Source organism: Zeugodacus cucurbitae, chromosome 6 (genome assembly GCF_028554725.1).
Source record: "Zeugodacus cucurbitae isolate PBARC_wt_2022May chromosome 6, idZeuCucr1.2, whole genome shotgun sequence".
Taxonomy (NCBI): domain Eukaryota; kingdom Metazoa; phylum Arthropoda; class Insecta; order Diptera; family Tephritidae; genus Zeugodacus; species Zeugodacus cucurbitae.
In genome coordinates, this window is record NC_071671.1 from 62,452,950 (window position 1) to 62,472,437 (window position 19,488).

General features: G+C 33.7%; 2 protein-coding genes across 7 annotated transcripts; one reads left to right on the forward strand and one right to left on the reverse strand.

Moving 5' to 3' along the window:
* Positions 1–378: 378 nt before the first annotated feature.
* On the reverse strand, positions 379–17,294 carry LOC105209273 (arfGAP with SH3 domain, ANK repeat and PH domain-containing protein). Of its 6 annotated transcripts, XM_054234461.1 has the most exons (18): positions 17,072–17,294; positions 16,542–16,670; positions 15,964–16,223; positions 8,031–8,103; positions 7,815–7,960; positions 7,459–7,713; positions 7,205–7,290; positions 6,630–7,072; positions 6,368–6,527; positions 6,027–6,302; positions 5,476–5,959; positions 5,283–5,402; positions 4,834–5,206; positions 4,250–4,762; positions 4,117–4,196; positions 3,719–3,766; positions 3,120–3,362; positions 379–3,048 (listed from the first exon to the last, which is right to left on the reverse strand). In XM_054234461.1, the coding sequence occupies exons 3-18, from the start codon at positions 16,093–16,095 to the stop codon at positions 2,851–2,853; spliced, it is 3,630 nt and encodes a 1,209-aa protein (XP_054090436.1). In that variant the 5' UTR covers positions 16,096–16,223; positions 16,542–16,670; positions 17,072–17,294; the 3' UTR covers positions 379–2,850. The 6 variants fall into 6 exon arrangements, with proteins under 6 accessions (XP_054090436.1, XP_028894237.1, XP_011177898.1 ...); XM_029038404.2 differs by lacking the exon at positions 16,542–16,670 and having other exon boundaries at positions 17,101–17,294; XM_011179596.3 differs by lacking the exon at positions 16,542–16,670.
* Positions 17,295–17,563: 269 nt separating this feature from the next.
* Positions 17,564–19,422, forward strand: LOC105209276 (nuclear pore complex protein Nup50). The gene is made up of 3 exons (XM_011179598.3): positions 17,564–17,908; positions 17,959–18,914; positions 18,975–19,422. Exons 1-3 carry the CDS (start codon positions 17,695–17,697, stop codon positions 19,311–19,313), a joined length of 1,509 nt encoding a protein of 502 aa, XP_011177900.1. The 5' UTR covers positions 17,564–17,694; the 3' UTR covers positions 19,314–19,422.
* The last annotated feature ends 66 nt before the right edge of the window (positions 19,423–19,488 follow it).

Sequence of the window (19,488 nt, forward strand, 5' to 3'; positions counted from 1 at the left end):
AGCATAATATGTTTATGACTAGCGCGGCGCATCAATTTGCTTCTTCTTCTTAACTGCAAATATCTTTCAGCTGACGTTCTTTAATAGTGCTGAAAAACGTTTTTATTTTTATTTTAAATACATTATGGCGTACTATTTATTAATATGTTAATATTAAAATTTAAAAAATTTATATTATTATGTATATATATATGATTTTATCATTTTATATATTTAATTTAATCTGTTTATTCGTTTCGCAAATAGTAAATCTTAAAATTATATAAATAAAACATCTTTTCAAACAAATCGTTAAATATTATAAAACATTTAAATATTTATAATAAATAAATAAACGGCGCGCCCCTTTTTAGCACCCTACACACAATAAAACACAAATTTGTTCAGATCATGATAATTCAACCATTTGTTTATTTAATTTTTTGTTCATATCCATGTGTACTTTAACTTTATTCATATAATTTTACCACAGCTAGTAAGAAACTATTTAAATATCAAAGAAAAGATATATTGTACATATAAACTAAAACGGTTGTTAAATATTGGTTTAACCTCCTAACAATTTCCTTGGATACAGAGAACAACTTACACTTCTACATTTTTGAATTTATGAAAAAAGAAAATAAAATAAAACGGAAAATAAATATAAGTGTACATTACAGAATATAGTGTGAGTATGACTTTGGGATAAATATACAAACATGCAGGCAACACAATAACAACCATTAATTATAATATTATCTTTGTGACATAATAAACAGTGTACCTAGTTGTCATCGTGTAGGCTTTGCTTTGTAAAATACATAAATATATTATTGATCTATTAAAATATAAATTAAATTATTAAATAATTATGTTTTTAGTTTATCGTTTTGTATACAGACAGTAACTTTAAAGATTTCATTTTTTGATAGTCGCTATAATATAATAGTAATGATTACAGTTGATGAATACTGAAGCGAGTATAAGTATAATATAATATACCATCATACGTACCTACAAAGACAAGGAATATAAAAAGGCAATATGCGCTGATACTATATTAATTGTGAGGGATAAAACGCATAAAACCAGTGGAACATAAAAACTGCGTTAACAACCCATGTTGTATGTAGTACAAAAGTTTCTCTCAACTTTTTGTCTTAAAAGCGTTTGCAAAAATATAAAGCATATACAGATAAATTATATAGATATGTACATAACTTGGAAGATAATGTTACTTTATATGTCGGGGAAAGAGAGCATTCCAATTACTTAAGTTAAAATTTTAACAGTGTGCAAGCAAATTAGTTGCAATGTTCAAACATGTATAGATTATGTAGTTAAAAAATTATAAATATACATATATGTAGCACTTAAATTAAAATCATAATATTTATACATTTTATAGTTTTCTACAATTATCTTTACAATTTCAATACACAACTGTAGGTACAACAGTTTTGATTTGATTTTTCAATATGTATTTGTTTCTAATTTCTAATACTTTACAATTAAAGATAAATTTTCCTTTACTTTTGCATGTTTTAACGTTGGAAATAACTTTATTATATACTATGAATATATAAATGTGTTTTTAAATGGTTCATTTGTAATTATATAAACCTTTCTGTATTACATGACTGCTGTAACATATGCATTCCATTTTAATTAATTTACTTGTGTAAGCATTACTAAAACATTTCTTTTATAATATTGTTGTATGTGATACTAGGCTGCAAAGGTTTTACCAATAGGTGTATTTGCATTGGGGATTTGCAATATGTGTTAACTCCTTCTATTTTGTTACGCAATGAAATTATTAATTATATGTTTTCTTTTTATTTTGTTGTTGCTATGGCAGCACAATAGTATGAGACACTCTGCATACATCTCTTTGAATATAGCGACAATTTACAATTAGAATCAACATGAATGCCAACAGATGCAATAAATTTGCTTATTAGTATCTTTAAACATTTATTTCAATTATTCTTTTCAGACACATAGTAATTTTAGTTGAAAGTTCCTTCTAACCATGTACGACTTGTTTTATGCTAACCATAACGATTCACATTTAATGTAATGTACTTAAGAAATAAAATTGTAAATATGAACTGCAATATGCTTGCTGATAAACTGAGTGGATATTTAATACATTATTATCAGTATTTCGATATGTTTTTAGTCTACAATTTATTGGAGAATCGAGCATTACTTTCTCTGAAATATATTACGAATGTTTATTTCATAAAAAAAAAATTTAACCAAATTCAAATCAAAAATTATTATATATTTAAAAATTATTATTTATTTAAAAATTATTATTTATTTTAAAATTATTATTTATTTCAAAAAGTATTATTTTTTTCAAAAATTATTAATTTTTCAAATTCGATCCTATGTTTTCTTCCTTAAGAAAATTAAATGTGACACATGCATGAATAAATAGCCGTACATATAATATTTTCAACAATCAACACTTTCATATTGGTAGTTATAATGGGTATTTTATGTTTTATAGCTGTAACCGCTATCTCAACTAACTGCATTTCTTATTGCATCACGAATAAACCTATGAGTATGTATTTGTTATTTTTAGCATATCACCAGGACAATAGTATATAAAGCAAGTGGTAGTAGTAGCATTTCCTCTATCATCTAACAACAAATATTTTTAATTTGCTTCATTTTACATTTAGTATAAAGTTATAATACGATTTGGTCTGTGCGTCTCTATTACCTAGGTTTACCGCAATTTCCTTTACATTTCGCTTCACTTTTACACTGAGTAAATCGTTGGGATTATGCGTGGCATTCCTTTACGATGTTTCAAACATCGCCATCGTGGTATATTTGTTGTGCGACCATTTAATCAGGTAACATATGCACGAAACTAACTGGAAACATGCCATGCCTTGAGTGATCACCCTCAATTACACCTTCCATCCAATTTTCATCATCTGTGCGTTCGTTAAGCACAATTAAGATCTCGCCTTCCTTAAATTCCAGCTCATCATCATTATCGGCAGCGCAGTCATACAAAGCGCGACAGCGACGATGTCCATTCTATGCGTTAGAGAAATGTGAAATATAGAACTAATATTTCATAATGAAAAATTTTATTATTTTTTACTTACATAATTGTATTTGCCACCACCGCTGTTGCTTGTGCTGCTCTTGAGTTGATTGTCTGGCGAAGAACTAATGCGATCATTATCACTAGACGACAGATTAGAGTCGGCCGAGTTATCTAAGCCACCGCCGCTACTGCCACTGCCAGCTCGACCGTGGCCATCACCACCACCACCACCTACACCGGAGGAATCCAGTTCAGTATGCCAGGGTTCGTAATCACTATAGTTCATTGATTGGTTGATCAGCTGTGGTAAACAATTAAGTAAAAAGTTATGCATTTGAAACTCAGTGTGGCTTTAAAACACAATATTTAGTAAGTTTTGAACAAAATGCTTATTATAATTAACAGAAACAAAGCAAATCCTGCCAACTGTATGAGTTTAGAGATGAATTACTTTCGCAGTACATTTATTGCTTGAACGTATTAGCATCGCAAGCTGATCAAAAGATTGCCTTTTTTTTTTTTGATTGGTTAATATTGATGGCATTAGAGAGGCGCTTTCAAGTAGACAAAACTTTATCAAAAATATACACAAATTCCATAAAGAATAACAAAGGAACAGACAAAAAGATTAATATAAACAAATTGTGCACTCTTTACCGTCTCTTCACTTGCTTGGGATAACCTCAATAAATTTGTTATTTTGCGCTGTAAATTGATTATAATTTTTAATTTAGTATATTCAGTACAAAGAGTGAACGATAAGATTTTAAAATTAATCTGTTGAGTAAAATTTGCAATGGAATTCAATGATATGTACGAGTACAATTCGTAGTTTTAACTATGAAATGTATGTAAACAAGTGTTTGCAAACGAAGTCCCCAATGTTTGTTTGATCTGATGACAAAACAATTTATGTATTATGTTAATTGTGTTCCTTCAACAATTAAGTTCATACCATCTATAGTTATGGAGATTTATATTGTAATTGGAATAATTTTCAGTTTTTACAATTTAAATACACATATAGCTGTGCATTTATTTTCACTATTTCTTACCTTTCTGGGAGGCGCTATGGGACCAGTATCCTCCAGCGAACATATACTCTCATTTGATTGGCCATTCGAAATCTCGCGTTCTATTATAAATTTTATAAGTATTTTTTACAATCTTCGAAAATAGCGCACCTACCTTGTGGCGGTCCAGGCGGTGGAATCTTCGGACGTGTTAAAGCCGATTTGTCAACGTGCTTCAATGTTGGAATTTCACCCGCTGGTGGTAGTACCAATTTTGCGCCAGCCAAGTGAATGTTGCGATTCACAGATTCACCGCTCGGTGAGCGTTTGTGTCCGAATGTTGTAAGAACTGGCATCATATTATTACCACCACTACCGCCATTAGGATCTTGTGATACAACTTGCGTCTTATCATAACGATCGTAAAAACTATGCATGGCACCATGACTGCCGCTGATACGTGGACTGTTGTCCACTGAACGCAAATGCGGCAACGTGCCATAGACCACATCCATAGACTGATTTTTATGATTTAGATTTCGTAAATCGCTTGTATCAAAATTTTGTGAATGTCGCGGTGGATGAGGCAATGTGCCATACATTGAGTTGGTCGTTGTTGTGTTAACAGTTGATGTCACACCAGGCGGTGGAGCCGGTGCTGTGCGCTTCTTCAGCGAATTCATATTTACTATAAATATAATAAAAAAACATAATTTATGAAACTCCGATTTCATGTTGATGGTATGTTGTGTTGCTTACCGGCTGATGTTGATTTTCGTGCGCCTGGTATATGCACCAGTTCGCTGCTGGCAATACTTCTTGAAACTCGTCCACTTTGACTTGAAGCCGAACTTGGACTGGAACCACCACCACCGACAGCGTTTGTACAGCCACGACCAACGCCATCAATAACGGCACCACCACTTAAATACTGGCCCATTGCAACATGCTGCTTGGGCGAGGTGCCCGCCGATTGTGGGTAGGCGGATACACCGGACGGCAAAGTGAACTGTCGGCTTGGGCAATTGGCAATTGGACTAGAACTGCTTTGTATAGAATCACATGTTGAGGAACGAGAGCGCAACACTGGTGAATCACCGCCAGCGAAGCTAGGTGGACGCGAACGCGATTTCTGTATAAGTTAAATTAGTAATAAATATTAAGCGCTTATATTTGTATATTTCATTTGAAAGTTTATTCATTTTTACCCGCTCATCAATCACGGTGTCGTCATCTGAAAAATCGGTAGATCCATCTTCATTTGGCAAATTCCAATCTGTGTTGATGTGATCGAAAGCGCTCTTTTCGCGTCGCATGGCACACTCAATCTACAACAAAATGGTGAGCACAATAAATAATACATTCATAAATTGGATTTCGAATACACGATTAAATACGCACCAGCTCTTTGCAGGCGTTATGACCCATTTCTTTGGCAATGTCGAGTGGTGTTTTATTTTGTGAATTCCGCAGTTCATAATCGGCACCAGAACGCAACAACAGTTTCATGCATTCACGTCGATCGTGTAGTGCACACAAATGTAGCGCGGTATTTTTGCCGATCGCATCAATAATACTCGGCGGATTGGTGGACTTATTAAGACCCTTTGGTGGCATATTCTGTATAAGAAAATCGACAATGTGTAATGTTGAACCCATCATTTCGCGCAACACCGCCAAATGCAATGCCGTCTCGCCCGCATCCGACGATGGCAGACAGCATGTGAGGTCAGCACCCTCAGCCCAGACCTGCAACAGTTGACTCATATCCGCATTAACAATAGCTTGTTCGAGATCACAACGTAGTTCATTATCATCCGCGCAGGTGCGCATCACATAACGTTTTGCAACATATTTGGCGCGTATGAAATCATAACGCTCTTCCCTGTGGGAGAATAACATAAAACATAAATAGCTGAAATTAAAACATAACTCTAATAGCGTACACCTACATTGTACTGTCTGGTGTGAGTTTACCCTTCCCCAACGTTGCTTCCATTATGTCATTTAGTGTACTGTTACCCATGGCGCGCGCAATCAGCAGATTTGCTGTGGTCAAATTGTCCAATGTGAGACTTTGTATGCGAGAATGATGTACACCGAGATCACGATGCACACCCGAGCATTGTATGCAAACGAGTATGCCGAAATTCAGACTGATCCAGGTGACATCATTTCGGGAACCACAATCACAACATTGATCATTACCCGGCAACATTTGGACGTATCTAAAAATAAAAATAAAAAACATTCAAATAGAATAATGCATAAAATAAAAATAAAACGTATATACCGTATAACAGTCTTTTGAAGTTCCACTAGACTCGGACTCATTTGCGGATTCGCATGTTGGAATGCTTTAGCTAAAGCCTTCTCTTTGCAGTTAGCCAGAACTGCCATCCAGGCTTTTTGATCTGCTTCATCTTCAGCTTGAAAGTGGTATGGACGATTGTCTAAAAAGAAAACAACAAAAAAATATTAAAGGTACTCTATTGCTATTTATATTTCATAAACTATTAAACATTATTTAGTGTATATTACTAGTGAGCACTTACAACTGATTAAATCAAAGCCGCGCTTGTCATCTGGTACTGGCTTAATTTGGCATGTTAATAGATTGACGCGTGTCGGCGGCTTCGACTCATCCGCATGGCATATGTCCAGAAAACCGTCAGCTGTTACGCGACAACGTCTCTTCTGCCAGACGCGCCGCACTTTGCCTTCACTCTTCTTCAGCAGATGACCGGAACGTGTCACACCGTGATGTTTATCGCCTTGTAATTGGTGCAGCGAATAACCACCAGCATTGGCGGCACCCTTCTCTGGCGGCACATTATCTGCTCGCTCAAAATCGGGTGTACTGCGCAATAGTGTTCGCAAATCGAGTAAACTGCGCCGATCTTCATCTTGCTTCTGCTTGATCATTTGCAGTTTCTCGCTTAAATCGCTAATATACGTGCCAAAATGTTCGATCGTTTGTAGGCCATCCTTGAAGTAACTGGCGGAGAGAAACGATTACAATCAAATGAATTACCAAATGAAAGGAATTAGTATGCAAAACACAAGCGCATGCGCATTACTCAGTACACACAATGCATATTTGACTGTACACAAATTACAATTGACTTACTTATTTAGCGCGTGATAATACTCGATGAAATGCTGCAGCAGCTCTATGCCAGTTTTTGTTTTAATTTCCTTATATTTCAATAAATACTGCAAGGTGGTCGACACAAGGCGTTGCGATGCGATACAATAAAAAGGAAGCACCAAAACAATATAAAAATAAACATGTAAAACCAATTGGAAAAGTGAAAAATAAATGATACTCGTACATACATAAGTAAACAACGAGTCGACGAGCGAGCGAACGTATACACTTACCTCGCACGTTTGCAACTGATAGAGACGTCGTTCCTTTTCCATTTCATCCGCTACGACAGCTGCATCGATTTCGGTACGCACCATGCCTGCCTCTTTGGCTTGCGCCTTTTTCTCCTTTTCGATTTTTATGAATTTCGCTTCGTAATCCTTTGCGGCCTTGTCGAAAGGTCGCTTCATGTCGCCCTTCACACCGCGCAACTCGCTCTTTAGCATTGAATCCACCGGAAACATGATGATGTTATTGATGTTTTGCATCTGCACATCAAATATAAAACGTAAACGATTAAACGACAATAAGCGATTAAAAGAATGTTTTAAGCAAATAAATAAATTCGCCGATTTGAGTAGAAACCTACCAGCGTTTTCATTAAAGCGCTGAGCTCCTTTGTGACGACGGAGAACTTGAGAAAAGCAGCGCCGATATCCGGCTCATCTTGGTCAATCACCTTGCCGCCAAGGCGCTCCAATGCGCCCACCAGAAACATTTCATTGTCCACATGTGCTGTGTTGGGAAACAATATTTGAATGTGATGAATGACTGCCACTTGAAATGACAGCTGCAAAATACTTACTATTTCCGGAATTGTGTATCGCTTTCACGGACTTTTTCAATTTTGTTAGACCTTCCCTATCGAATTCGAGACGCTGTAAAGAGTAAAGGTATCTATGTTACATAAGATCGAAAGGTGTATACAGATTAATATTCTTATAGAAATGTATTCGTTTGATTCTAAAACTAGTAATACTTCAGCTCAATTAAATTCAAGAAAAGTATAATCCACTCGTTTTAAATTACATAGGTCTACAACTTTGCTTCCGCCGTTTTCCAATAGATGTCTCTAGGGTCAAGCACTGGTCGATTAAATCTATATTTTTATACTCTCGCAACAAAGTTTCTAAGAGAGTATTATGGTTTTGTTCACATAACGGTTGTTTGTAACACCCAAAACTAAACGAGTTAGATATACGGTTGTATATACCAAAGTGATCAGGGCGACGAGGCGAGTCAAAATCCGAATGTCTGTCTGTCCGTCCGTCCGTCCATCCATCCGTCCGTCTGTGCAAGCTGTAACTTGAGTAAAAATTAAGATATCTTGATGAAACTTGGCACACTCGTTTCTTGGCACCATAGGAAGGTTGCTTTCGAAGATGAGCAAAATCGGACCACTGCCACGCCCACAAAATGGCGAAAACCGAAAACACATAAAGTGCCATAAATAAAGTAATGGAAATTAAATTTGGTACAAAGGATCGCACTATGAAGGGGCATATTTGGATGTAATTTTTTTGAGGCAGTGGGCGTGGTCTCGCCCCCAAATAGGTTTTTTGTATATATCTCGCAAACCAATAAAGCTATATAAACCAAACTTTCTGCAGTCGTTTCTTTTAGCCACTTCTTAATACAGTCCAAAAATGAAAGATATCGGATAATAACCACGCCCACCTCCCATACAAAGGTTAGGTTGAAAATTACTAAAAGTGCGTTAACTCACTAACGAAACAAGTCAGAAACACAAAATTTTACAGAATAAATACCAGAAAGAAGCTGCACTAAGATTTTTTGACAAAATGGAAAATGGGCGTGGCATCTCCCACTTATGGGTCAAAACCATATCTCAGGAACTACTCGACAGATTTCAATGAAATTCGGTATGTAATATTTTCTTGACACCCTTATGACACATGTGGAAACTGGATGAAATCGGTTCAGAACTACGACAACTTCCCATATAACTAAATTTTGAATTTCATCTAATTCCTTCACTTTATAAGATATACATACATTAGAAACCAAAGAACACAGCGAAATAAAAATTTTTACACAAATACTGTATATGATCCGTGGCGCTACTTGTGAAAAAGTTGTCGAAATCGGACTATAACTTTTCAAGGCCCCGGATATCGAATATGAAGAACTCAGTGCCTTATGGTAATTTTTCACCGAAAATATCGGTAAATCTCTCAGATATCTTAATTTAATTCAGAGGAAATCTTTTTCTTCTAATAGTGCGCCTCTGTATCAGAAAAGGTTAAAATCAGGTCATAACTTCCCCTAGCTCTCATATAGCAAATTATAGGATTTTCAAAAATACGATGGGCTTAATAGCTTATAAATCGGTTAATATATGAAATATCTTAGCCAAATTATATGAGCATATAATCTTAGATATAATGTATGTTGGTGATGAAAATGAGTTTAATCGGCTCAGGAATTACCTCAGTCTATATACCATATATGATGATTTTCGTTTTTCTATTGGACTTTATACCGAATATATGGGTCAAATTGTGTGTTATCTTAATAAAGTAGCGTAAATTGCGAGAGTGTAAAATGTTCGGTTGCACCCGAACTTAGTCTTTCCTTACTTGTTTATATCGATCTTTGTGTCAACATTTAACTCAACAAAATTTTGTAGAGATCTGTTTGCATCCCAAACATATTCCCAACTGAAAATGTCACTTTTTGAGCCGAATTCTCGACGTTTGCGGGAATGTCTCTAGGGTCAAAAAAAGTGCGGCTGAGCTCATCGACATTTGTAATAGAAAAAAAAACGGCGGAAGCAAAGTTGTAGACCTAATAATAAGTTAATAAATAGTCGAGAGACTCTAGTATCATAAAGACATGAGAAGGGGGTCTAAGTCTAAGAAGTGTCTACAGGGATCTACGGTGGAAAATGAAATATATGCGAAGCAAGTAAAGTAAGGCTAAATTCAGTGAACCTGATATATATACATACCTATATATATCTAATTCGTTTAGTTTTGTAGAACAATGTAAGTATACCGATACCGTTTTTCAAAAATATTACTAGTAATTACTATTGAAGAAGACTACAGGAAGTTCTCAGTGCATACGCCTTATTCAGTGCAATAATACGAGTGCACGCACATCGTTATATCGGTATTGTCACATCGTACTGCAACAATGTGATAAAATTCATCGCATTCCATTGCGATTTAATTTGATTTTGCCATTTTTCCATATATTTAAGTAAACAATTGAACTGAACTGAGCAAGACAAACGGTCGACCCGATGGTGGCCTGCAACCGATTCGAAAACGATACAAGGTCGTCGCAGTTATTAAACTTAATAACCCATTTATTTGTGCACTCAGAATAAATAAAACAAAAACTGAATTTGTTCATTTTAAATTTACGTACACAAGTCAGTGGCTCACCCATTCCACTCTACACCCATATGCATTTGTTTTTTTATGGATGTACATATGTATATTCGTATGTATGTACGTAAGTTTGTATGCACTTATGTAAGTGTAGCAAATACTGCATATATTCTTAATTGTAAATACTTTTGTGAATACAATACATTTTTCTTTCGCTGCTTAACATATACATACATACATGTAAGTATATATATGTGTGTGTGTGTGTATTGTGCACGATACTCTCGTGTTATTGTTATTTATCAGCAGAAGTCATAAATAACAAATTAAATTATATACGAAAACAGCGATGTTAATCGAATAAAATGACACACTACTACACCACTCAACCACTTTGTTAACGCTTTAATAGAAACAATGTAATACATATGTATGTATAAATGGCATACATATGTAACTGACATTATGCTATAAATATGCACAAATGTACAAATTTAAGGAAGTAACTATAAAAAAAATTTTAATAGTATCCTTTGCAAAAGTTATGAGGCTATTCTACTCTTGATTGAATCATAGGGGGAGAGGGTGTTAATTGGATATATATGAGGAGACTCCTTCCATATCATACATATGTTTAAGCTGTATGGGTCTGCGCTAAACAACTATGAGTATATCCTTACAGCATTGTACAGAAATATCTAATTAAATAAAGATCCAACGGATTCACTATGATTGTCCAAGGCACTATGTTATACTTCCACAACGTAATAATGGTGGATATTCTTTTGATTTAAAACTAACCATTTTTAAATTTGTATGAAAAAAGTTAGGTTTAATTGTTAAAGTAAAACAACCAAGATATGAGCGTACACACTTTTCATGTTTTATTAAAAAACACAACTTGTCAAGGTAGTTATATGTATATACTAATTTAAAATCAAATAAGTTTTGAGTATTTAAAAGAAAATATTTGAACTTTAATTAATGACCTCAAAGTTAATGAATGAACTTTCAGTTTAATTTTCGATCGATGAATAAATAATGAAAGTGTTGAAATAACTTGGAATGTGATATGTTGTGGGTATTGAACCGAGTTTCATTGGTCACTGACCAAATCACACGCAGTTAATTTTTTTTTTTTTTATTTCCAAATGACACATGTACATACATACATACATGAATATCACGGTGTTAAGAATATGCATCCGTGAACGCAAGTACAATCAGCATATATAATTATGAACGTACATATGTACATACGGTATAAGTAAGATAATACTGTATATGTGGCTACAATATACGAGTATATGTACTTTTATTATGACTTTACCGGTATTATTATTCTACTTACTCATACAGTATGATATATAACAAAACAAAAACATTTCAAAAATTCCGATGCCATATCTCTTAATGGCATTGTTCTCCTTCAACTTTACTAATAAACAAACATGAACTGTTTTTTTATATAACGTTTGGTTGTGATAAGTTCAAACTCGTTTTCAAATTTATTTAAAAATTTAGAAGTAATAAAAACCCGCCACATTGTGCAATCTTATTACTTTACGCCCCTCAGTCATAAATCCGTCTAATTTTAAATGGAACAAAGATAACTTCTCCCCGGAAATCAGGCATTTTCAACAAAATATCGGAATTTACTCACACACATTTGCATAGTATTCGTATGAGATAACGCATATAAATATGTAAATAGATGTATGTTCAAATGTATATATGGACATATGCATGCCTGCAAAAGATTCAAATCTCGCAATGCGACTGTAGCAACATGCGTGAAATTGACAGCACTGGCTTAATTGGACTTTGCAAGTTGCCAGATATTCATGTGTATTGGCACGGAATATATAAACAATCGGCTAATGTTTTCACGACAAGAATCGTCAACATCAATCACTTTCCTTGTACAACGTGACACTTTAAATACATTTTCAAACTATTAAAATTAAATAATTTAGATATGCCGCTAATGTTTTGGCTTTCGTTTTCTTTCAGCACCTGCTCACGGTGCGGCAGTGTTCTATAATTAACCATCGTTTAATGAAATATGAAGCCATTCATTCCAACAGACACTTGTCGAAACACAAGGCCATAAAAGACAAACAAAAATATTCACGAATACAGCACTAAGTACACAAATAAAAATTATATGTACATATATTTAGAACACAAGAACATCAGCTATGTTTATAAACAACACTTTCTCTTGTGTTGTTATCACCAGAAGATTAAATTTGCAAAAAAATGTTCCAGAGAAATACAAGTGTAGTACATAACACAGTGCAGTGGTATAACCGCTCATAATTCTTACTCTATTTGTACCAGCCTTGTTCGATTCGCTACTCTTCAAGTTTCGGGGAATCGATAAGGACAGTAGATGGGCATTATCTTATGTAAAACAAACTGAACTTCCATTCAAAACCCGGTCAAATAGTGTATGAATCATAATTATTTTAAGTAAGAGTTGGATTGACATATTCGAATGTGGGGCTTAAAATTTTATTTTAAACTTTAATCAGACCAAAAATTCCTTAAGTTAGCAAACACATGTTTTTTATTTCATTGAGGTAAACAGCTAATTAGTTGTTTATACCAAGCGTTTAACTACATATACATATTTAATAAAAATACATACACACATGCTATCACACAAACTCAACTGGAGGTATGGGCTTTTAATGCCTTGCAGTTTTTATTGGTGATGAGTAATCACAATTTCGTAAGAATTCATGCAAGCGCCCTCACTACATCTTTTACAAGCACAGTTTATTCAAGTTGGAGTCTATTAATGTACGTTTCAGTTATTTAATCATATTTTATATAAAATTTCTGCTTTTAATAGCCTATTATGATTTTATGTTGTGGATAAAAACCTTATTGGCGATTACAATTTAAGGAAACCAAATGAAGCCACATTAAATATTGTCTCTTTCTCTTTTACAACAACCTGTTAATGCTTTGGTTATTCGAATAACTGATGATACATACTATTCATAACTGTGGAGTTTTATTTCGCTAAACTACGTCAATGATGTCATAAACATTCCAACTTATACGTTATTTAACATTGCCAACACAGAATTGGTTACATTTTGCATTCTCACCCAGAACTTTTCCTTCGAATAATTTTTGGGGATATTGTTGTAGTTTATACTTATATAAATCTAGCTCTCGTTCTGTTTAGTAGATCTAAATGTCGTTTAGAGTATCGGAAGTTCTTATCGTCGCTCCAACACCATATATTTCTGACACCAATTTAAGTACAGCATGACTAAAATGCGCATATATTTAATAATAGGCATTATTTCCATTATTTTTGGAATGAATTGGATTTGATTAAATATGTGGTCTGGATAGCAAAAATATTAAAATAAATACATTCTTATTCTATTTCACACTATTAGCATATTCTTTTCACAAATGTATTAACAAAAATTCTATGGTGATTATGTTCTGGCATTCACAGTTAGGAGTATAAATCTTTTGTATTAATGCTAGTAAAAAAATTAGAAAACAAAGAATATGAAATTTCACAACAACACCTGTTCTATAGTAAACGTTTCTTTTGAAATTTTGCAGATGTATCAGTTAAGTATTATCTTTGACGTTCTCAACACAAAATTTGACTACATTTCAGTAAGTTGTGTTTTCAAAAAACGGACGTGCTAAAATATTCATATAAAAAAAAGAAATTTTACTAACATCGCTAAGCCATCAGAATTCTATGCCTAACAAACATAGGAATTCATGTGCCCTATTTAATTTATATTGGCATATAACGACACCATGAACACAGTGGAACACCAAAAGAGACTGGAAAAAAAGCGATTCTGATTGGCTATTAAGTAAAGCTCAACGAGATATTGTTTACATATACAATGGAACTTCTATAACTCGAAGATCTCCATAACTAGAACACTTGAATTGGCAATAGCGTTTTGATGCCCAATTTCATTCCCTAACACGAAGTTCTCCATAACTCGAACTCTTGATGAGGCAATAGAAGGAAACTTTCATACAAATTTCATTCCATAAATCGAACTTTTTGGTTAGGACATAATACAAAATTTAGAATTTTACTATCGAGGCAGAATTTTAAAAGAGTCCCTATATATTTTACGCAGACGAACAAAAAAAATAATATTACACTTATGGATTACATAAACCATCTTACAAAGGCATGGGATATAGACGTCAAGAGCCAATAATAGGAAACTGCAACAAACAAAATTACGGAATATATGTTTTAACGTAGGTACATAAAACTCTATGCGATATAAATAAATAAAACTGTGTATAAATCTATATTTTCCAGCTTTTTGAAAAATTTTATGTTTTAATGGAAATTTCTATAACTCGAGTTAGAGAGACATCTCGAAGTTTTTTTTGTGGATTATGGTGATTCGAGTTAGAGAAGTTCCATTGTATTTCTTTAATTTTGGTACTAACAAAAAAAGCTGAACAAAATATTTCAATATAACTAGTATGTAATATATGACCTGGGGTAACTCTTGGACGGATTTCAGATACTATTAACACAAAACTACAGTATTTTTAAGATCAATTGTTGATGTGTTTATAGTTTTCGATTTTATATTTTCAAAATGTCAACTACACATATAAAATGACCATTGTTGTAAATTTGAACCGATTTAAATACACATTTCATATTATCCATACAATAAAATTATATGTTTTCGACAATTTTCTTTAGACTTTTAATAGTTGTCAACATGACACTTGTAACTTTGGGAGTGTGGACCTAATTAAGGAACTCAATTATGCATCATACATATTTCTCGCAAAATGCATCATATTTCAAGCAGAAGCAAATCAAACATATGGTCGTACAAACATACTTATATATGTAAGTCATGACTTGAATTCAGATGCACATTTAAATATGTACATATATGTAAGTAAACACACATGTGCCGTTTCAAACGCAACGAATGATCACAACGCATGTTTCTAGCAATGGTTATATTTAGAAGGATCGAAAATCTACCTACAATATATTTCGTCTAATGTCGCTAAAAACGTGCTAGTATTCTGTGTACAATCCTAAGTATTAAAGTGAAAAATATGATAATTTTTTCAAATCATTATGGAAATGGTGACCCTTTAATTATCTTTCAGGGAAAATAGAACCAATTAAAATGATAGTGCAAAGAAGGATACAAAAGCACTTTCCTTTGTCACGAATTATGTAGATAGAGGATTATAATATATTGGTTTGACTAAATAAATTCATAAAATTCTGTAAACTGAGAAGAAACTAAACAACAACTTTAACAATTTAATAGTAGTACATAACTGAAAAATAATTTAAATTATAAAAATATAAATTATATCTCTTACCTCTTCTAATACAGCTATAGTTTGACGACAATCTGGCATTCTGGATGCAAATGTCGAAGTTGTTGGAGAATTATAATCATCGCGAGTTTCCTCCACAAACTCTGCAATACCAATTAATGATGCTGGCGGCATTTTCAATCACTCAAGTTTTCGATTTAATCAACAAAAATTTGTATACACTTGCACTGGAGGTATGCAAGTTTTAGCAATTGTTGAAAAGAAATTTGCTTCCACATTCACATAAGCGCCAACAATTGGTGCTAAAATTTTGTATACATATGAGTGTAAGTAAAATATGTAGTAGAACAATATTTCTCATTAGAATGAATATGAAAAGTCGTAAACACTATTATTTAAATAAACCGAATATTAACATAACATCTAACATCAGCAAAAATATGAAGGCATCACAACGATTTTTAATCCTTTATAATTATAACTTATGTCTGTATATATTCATGAAGTTTGATTTGCACACCTTCCCACAACAAGTAACACAATTTTGAGCATTACATATGTATGTGTAATATGCACGCATATTATATATATCTTATATTTTAAGAAAATTTATATTTTACACAAATTGGTATATCTGCTCCATGGAGATTTGCTGTAGTAGTTTGACAACATCACGTTGTACGCATCATTTCACGATTATATTTCGCACTTCACCAACTCATTTTTCAATTATCCTTTGCAGCCCCAAACTGTTTCACATATAAAAAGGAATAGAGAAAAATGAATAGCGTCGCAGTAGTTAACACCCATTTTCGTTCGTTCTCCTCTTCTCCATAAGTCTCATCCGTACATATTGTATCCAAAGCATTTGTGTTGGGGGTGGTTTAATCAAAGGGTAATTCTAAACTTAATACATTATGCACGACTAAATCATAAACGCAATAAATCAGACGTCACTGCCACTGCCACTTCAACCTTCAAAATCAATGATCACTTTGTTAATATTTTTCTATATTTTCAATTCTTTTGCACTACTTATCCCTACTTTGTTTTGCTATTTCTACCTATTTCGTATGCTTTTGCAAACGTCGACAAACAAAATCGCATTTGTGCATATATGCCACAATCACTCTGATATTATCGAATTTACCCGTTCCACTGCTCCAACAAAGTACTCACTGATCGTCACACATTTTTTACAATTGTTAAATTTCCACTTTTCCTTTATACTTAATCAACGAATTGTATGTTTTTAAGTAACATTTGCAGTTTATTGTTGAGATATATAATTTGTTTCACCACTTCATTGGCGAACGAGATAGCAACGATAGAATTCACGAAACCTATAAAAGTTAATGTAAAAGGAAAATCCAAGTAAAGATGACACATTTTCGATTAACACAAATTGTAACTGTCAATACAATGAAATCGTGGTAATGTGCAGACCACACTCTTGGATAGCAACAATTTTAAAATTATATTATTATTTCTATTATTTTATTGCGAACCGCATTTAAATTAATTGCTCGATCATTCTTTTGCTTTTATATAAATTCATTCGGTTTTATATGCATGCCAATAAATCCTCAGAAATTTGTGAGTACTAATTTGTATTAATCTGAACGGTTGTTTATTTTCTTAGTAATCGATTACATATCGTTCAATGCTGATGTCAAAGAATTTGCGAATGCAACAGTGAAGTATAAAACACACCATTTGGTTTTGCTATCCGTGAACAATATAAATAATTAATATTAGTTAAATAATATTATTATGGCTGGAAAAAGACAGGCAACATCTAACTTAAATCACGAAAATTGGGATCAGGAAGAAGAACCTGAAGAGCGTGGAACGTTTCGCAAAGCTACGGAAGATGAATTAAAAAATCGGGTTATTAAGAAGGCGCGCAGGAAAGTCGCTACCGGCAACAGCGGTGTTGACGCTACTGATGATGGGGCGCCAAAAAGCGTTTTTAGTGGTTTTGCAGGTAATAAGAAAGTTTGTTGTATATAACCTAAAAATAATTGAATTTTATAGGTTTCGGCAAGTCAACAAATGCCACTGCAGCTGGATCTCCTTTCTCATTTTTGTCAAAAGTATCTGCGTCGACAGCCGATGCTTCTAGTACACCTACAACAACAAAACCATCATTTTCATTTGGAACAGCTATTAAATCGCCTCCAACTGTTGAAAAGGAAGACAAAACGTCTGCCAAAAATGGTAATGCAGTTAAAGAAATCGCTAAGGAGGGCAAAGGCAAATCGACTAGTTATCAAAACAAAATCAAAAGCTTAAACGAGGCTGTAACCGAATGGATAAAAACTCATGTAGAGAAAAATCCGCTTTGTATTCTTACACCGATTTTCAAAGACTATGATAAATATTTAAAGGAGATAGAAGAAGAAGAGCAAAAGTCGGAACCATTGAAAACAGATGACAGCGCAAGTGTTAAAAATACTTCATCAGATGCACCAACAGATACACAAACACTTGGCAATTTTAAATTTTCCGCATTCTCTAAACCTAGTACAAGCATTGCTTCGACCAGTGGTACAGGTGCTTTGTTTTCGTTTAGTTCAGCACCGTCCTCATCCGCAACAGTCCCTACAAGTTCTTCGAGTATTTTTACAAAGCCAACAACTGAAGCACCTAAACAAAGCACTTTTAGTTTTGGAATTAAACCTGCTGAAAACAAAAATAATGCACCAGATGACCAAACTTCGTCTCCATCTCAATCTAAGGGTTTCAGTTTTGGCCTTAAAACCGATAATAAACCATCAACCTCAGCATCAAGCGCGTTCACTTTCGGAAAACCAGCAACGAACGGTGATTCGAGCGATAAGAAATCCAACTCGTTTAGTTTTACTCCTGGTTCTACCCCATTCAGTTTCGGTAACATAAAGCCACCTACTGACCCAGCTCCTTCAACCTCTGCTGATGCTAATGGGGCCGACGACGAAGAAGATCAACCACCTAAAGTGGAATTTAAGCAGGTCTTTAATAATAATAAACTTTTAATAATAAAGAATTAAACGTTATTCTATCTATAACAGGTTGTGGAGGAAGATGCGGTATATTCCAGGAAATGCAAAGTTTTCATTAAAAAAGACGGAGCGTTTACTGATCGTGGTGTGGGCACATTATACTTAAAACCAGTTAAAGATTCTGAAAAGACACAACTTTTAGTACGTGCCGATACAAATCTCGGAAATATTCTTGTCAACTTAATATTAAGCGCCGGCATCCCTACTCAACGGATGGGTAAAAACAACGTGATGATGGTATGTCTTCCTACGCCTGATGTAGAAAAGGCAACGTCGATGCTGCTACGCGTTAAAACTGCAGACGAGGCGGACGACCTATTGGCGGAACTAGAGAAACACAAAAAATGAAGTGTATTTTAACTATTTACTTTTAAATTGTTATAAATATTGGTTGTACTTTTAATGTCTGCAACATTTTAAGAATTTTACCAATAAAATTACTTTTTGAACAAAAAGAGATGAATTAACTTATTTCTTATTCTTATATTTTTAATTGTTCGACTAAAGTGGGAATTTTTAATTA

Bases quoted from the DNA above. Each gene is read 5' to 3' on its own strand.
- LOC105209273 (XM_029038404.2), bottom strand. From the start codon at position 16,095: ATGCCGCCAGCATCATTAATTGGTATTGCAGAGTTTGTGGAGGAAACT. The intron at 4,763-4,833 runs GTAAGCAACACA...TTATATTTATAG, and splicing joins ACGAAAATCAACATCAGCCG to TAAATATGAATTCGCTGAAG. The intron at 3,767-4,116 runs GTAAGAAATAGT...ATCAATTTACAG, and splicing joins CCATAGCGCCTCCCAGAAAG to CGCAAAATAACAAATTTATT.
- LOC105209276 (XM_011179598.3), top strand. From the start codon at position 17,695: ATGGCTGGAAAAAGACAGGCAACATCTAACTTAAATCACGAAAATTGG. The intron at 17,909-17,958 runs GTAATAAGAAAG...TGAATTTTATAG, and splicing joins CGTTTTTAGTGGTTTTGCAG to GTTTCGGCAAGTCAACAAAT. The intron at 18,915-18,974 runs GTCTTTAATAAT...TATCTATAACAG, and splicing joins CTAAAGTGGAATTTAAGCAG to GTTGTGGAGGAAGATGCGGT.